The 2,268-nt window shown below is 35.1% G+C and overlaps 1 protein-coding gene across 1 annotated transcript; it reads left to right on the top strand.

Annotated features, from left to right (window-relative positions):
- Nucleotides 1-288: 288 nt before the first annotated feature.
- Nucleotides 289-896, top strand: LOC143583263 (protein LIGHT-DEPENDENT SHORT HYPOCOTYLS 1-like). Its single transcript, XM_077065615.1, has one exon. The coding sequence runs from the start codon at nt 289-291 to the stop codon at nt 772-774; it is 486 nt and encodes a 161-aa protein (XP_076921730.1). The 3' UTR covers nt 775-896.
- The last annotated feature ends 1,372 nt before the right edge of the window (nt 897-2,268 follow it).

The following is a 2,268-nucleotide window of genomic DNA, read 5'->3' as shown; positions in this document are numbered from 1 at the left end:
CACCCACGAAGAGCTTTCCCTTTCTTGCAAAATGCCCTTCTTTCCTCATTATCTACACAAACCCTCAACAACCATTTATACCATTCATGTTCATTCCTTTGTGTCAAGATACTAAAATCCTATTTTTATCTTAATCTGGCTAGCATCTTGAGCCATCCGTATCTTAATTATCATATTTACTTTTGTGCAAGATTGAGATACGTACGGTCAAAAACCCTAGAAAAACCAATAACTAATATAAGCAGATAATTTGGATCTATGATGTGAATAACCAAGTACCAAGCATCCATGGACTCATCAAACACTTCTTCTTCTTCTTCTTCTTCTTCATTATCCCCGAGCCGATACGAGAGCCAGAAGCGTCGAGACTGGGACACGTTCGGGCAATACCTAAGGAACAACAAGCCACCGCTCTCTTTCCCTACCTTCAACCCTAGTCATGTTCTTGAGTTCTTGCACTACCTTGATCAGTTTGGAAAGACAAAAATCCACATCCAAACATGCCCTTACTTCGGCGTACCAAACCCACCCACAGCATGCCCTTGTCCCTTCAGACAGGCCTGGGGCAGTCTCGACGCCCTTGTCGGCCGGCTCCGGGCAGCCTATGATGAGCATGGGGGCAACCCGGAGATTAACCCGTTTGGTGCGCCTGAAGTGAGGCGGTTCCTGAGGGAAGTTCGTGACTTTCAGGCCAGATCGAGGGGGATTAGCTACGAGAAGAAGCGAAAACGGCCTAAGCCGCAGCAGCAGCTACAAGATCAACAGGAACCCTAGCAAGGGAAGAGGTGTGTAATGAGAATTAATGTTGAAGCATATTTATTATGAGACTCGATCAGTGTTTGTTTTTGTTTATGTGGAAGCTATTTAAGTTATTCGTTTTGTTGAAAATTTTATGGACTTGTTAAGTGTTATATATGTACTAGGGTAATATTCAAGTTCCATTGTGTAAGCCGGATGGACTTATCTTAATTTATTGCAAATTCATAAGACCTTCATAAAATGTTTGTTTATTTTATATATGGTTATTGTTATATACAGTATTGTTTATCATCATGACCATAGCAAATTACTGAATCTTGATCATTGGGATCAATGATATTTCAGATTAATAGGCTAGACATAATATAATGCCTACAATTATTACTTTTGGATACAATAATTGTATACCGGTAATTATTATCTGAGTTATTGAGTGAAGTATGCAATTGCTACTTGTATATATTTGGTCAAATTGGTTTGAATCTTGCATCTGCTACTTTTGTGTTCTACTATTTTTTTAGGACATTGGAATGAGAATGACAGTCTCCTTGTTCAAGACTAGTCATCTCCTTGTTTGATTACATTACCCAATTTAACCTCTTTCTACTCATAAATATATATATTAACTCATCTTTACCCAATTATATGTATAGACCCTCTGAATTTTAACCTGGAAATTCATTACTGAACAAATTGAAATGATATTAAGGTGTGTAAAACGGGGTCATTTTAAGAGTTCCTATTCCATAATGTAGATGTAGATTTAAAGAATGTGTGTTACTGAAAGAAAATGAAATTCATTAATGAATAATATTAAATTTCATTACTAGCTTACTATTACTATTAATTGTTAGAGTAGCTCAGATGGTTTAGGTGTAAGCCTCTTAGGTGAGAGGTCTTGGATTCAATCCTAAGCAAAGAGTAATACTTGGGGTAATTTTGGAGTGGAACTGCAGAAGTATACAATTTGCGATTAATAACAACTATTGTTAATACATAAAATAATAACGTAACTTAGTGCATATAAGTTACAAAAATATCTTGAAACAAAACTTCCTCACTTGGCAATATATAAGTAACAAAACCAAATTTCAATAGAAAATATAATGGGAATCGACCTGATCTGAAAATTCTTGTAAATCAACCCAACTTGAGTTAAAATGATATTTGCAAAAGATATATGTATTATGTAACCCAGCACTAAACATTTAATATTCTATAATATCTCAGTCACCATAAAGTAGGAATTTCATTTTCATGTCACATGATTTATGGGTCGAATGTCGATAATGCATTATAAATTCATTGCATTTGATCCCACACCAATTAAGGAAAAGATTGATCAAGTTACTGTTGGCAACTGAATATCATATTTTGAGTCTTTGATTATAGCTTTAAAAGGACTTCCAAGTTTCTCATCTAGAATCATAAGTTTTCATGTAGAAAAGAATATAATATCTTCGTATCATTTACATTGAAGTTTAATTTATTGTCCTGACATACGTACAT

Source organism: Bidens hawaiensis, unplaced genomic scaffold (assembly GCF_021521415.1).
Source record: "Bidens hawaiensis isolate Kalapana, Puna unplaced genomic scaffold, B.hawaiensis_p1.1 tig00032196_1, whole genome shotgun sequence".
Lineage (NCBI taxonomy): Eukaryota > Viridiplantae > Streptophyta > Magnoliopsida > Asterales > Asteraceae > Bidens > Bidens hawaiensis.
Note: the sequence above shows the minus strand (reverse complement) of the source record. Positions and strands in the feature narration are given on the sequence as shown.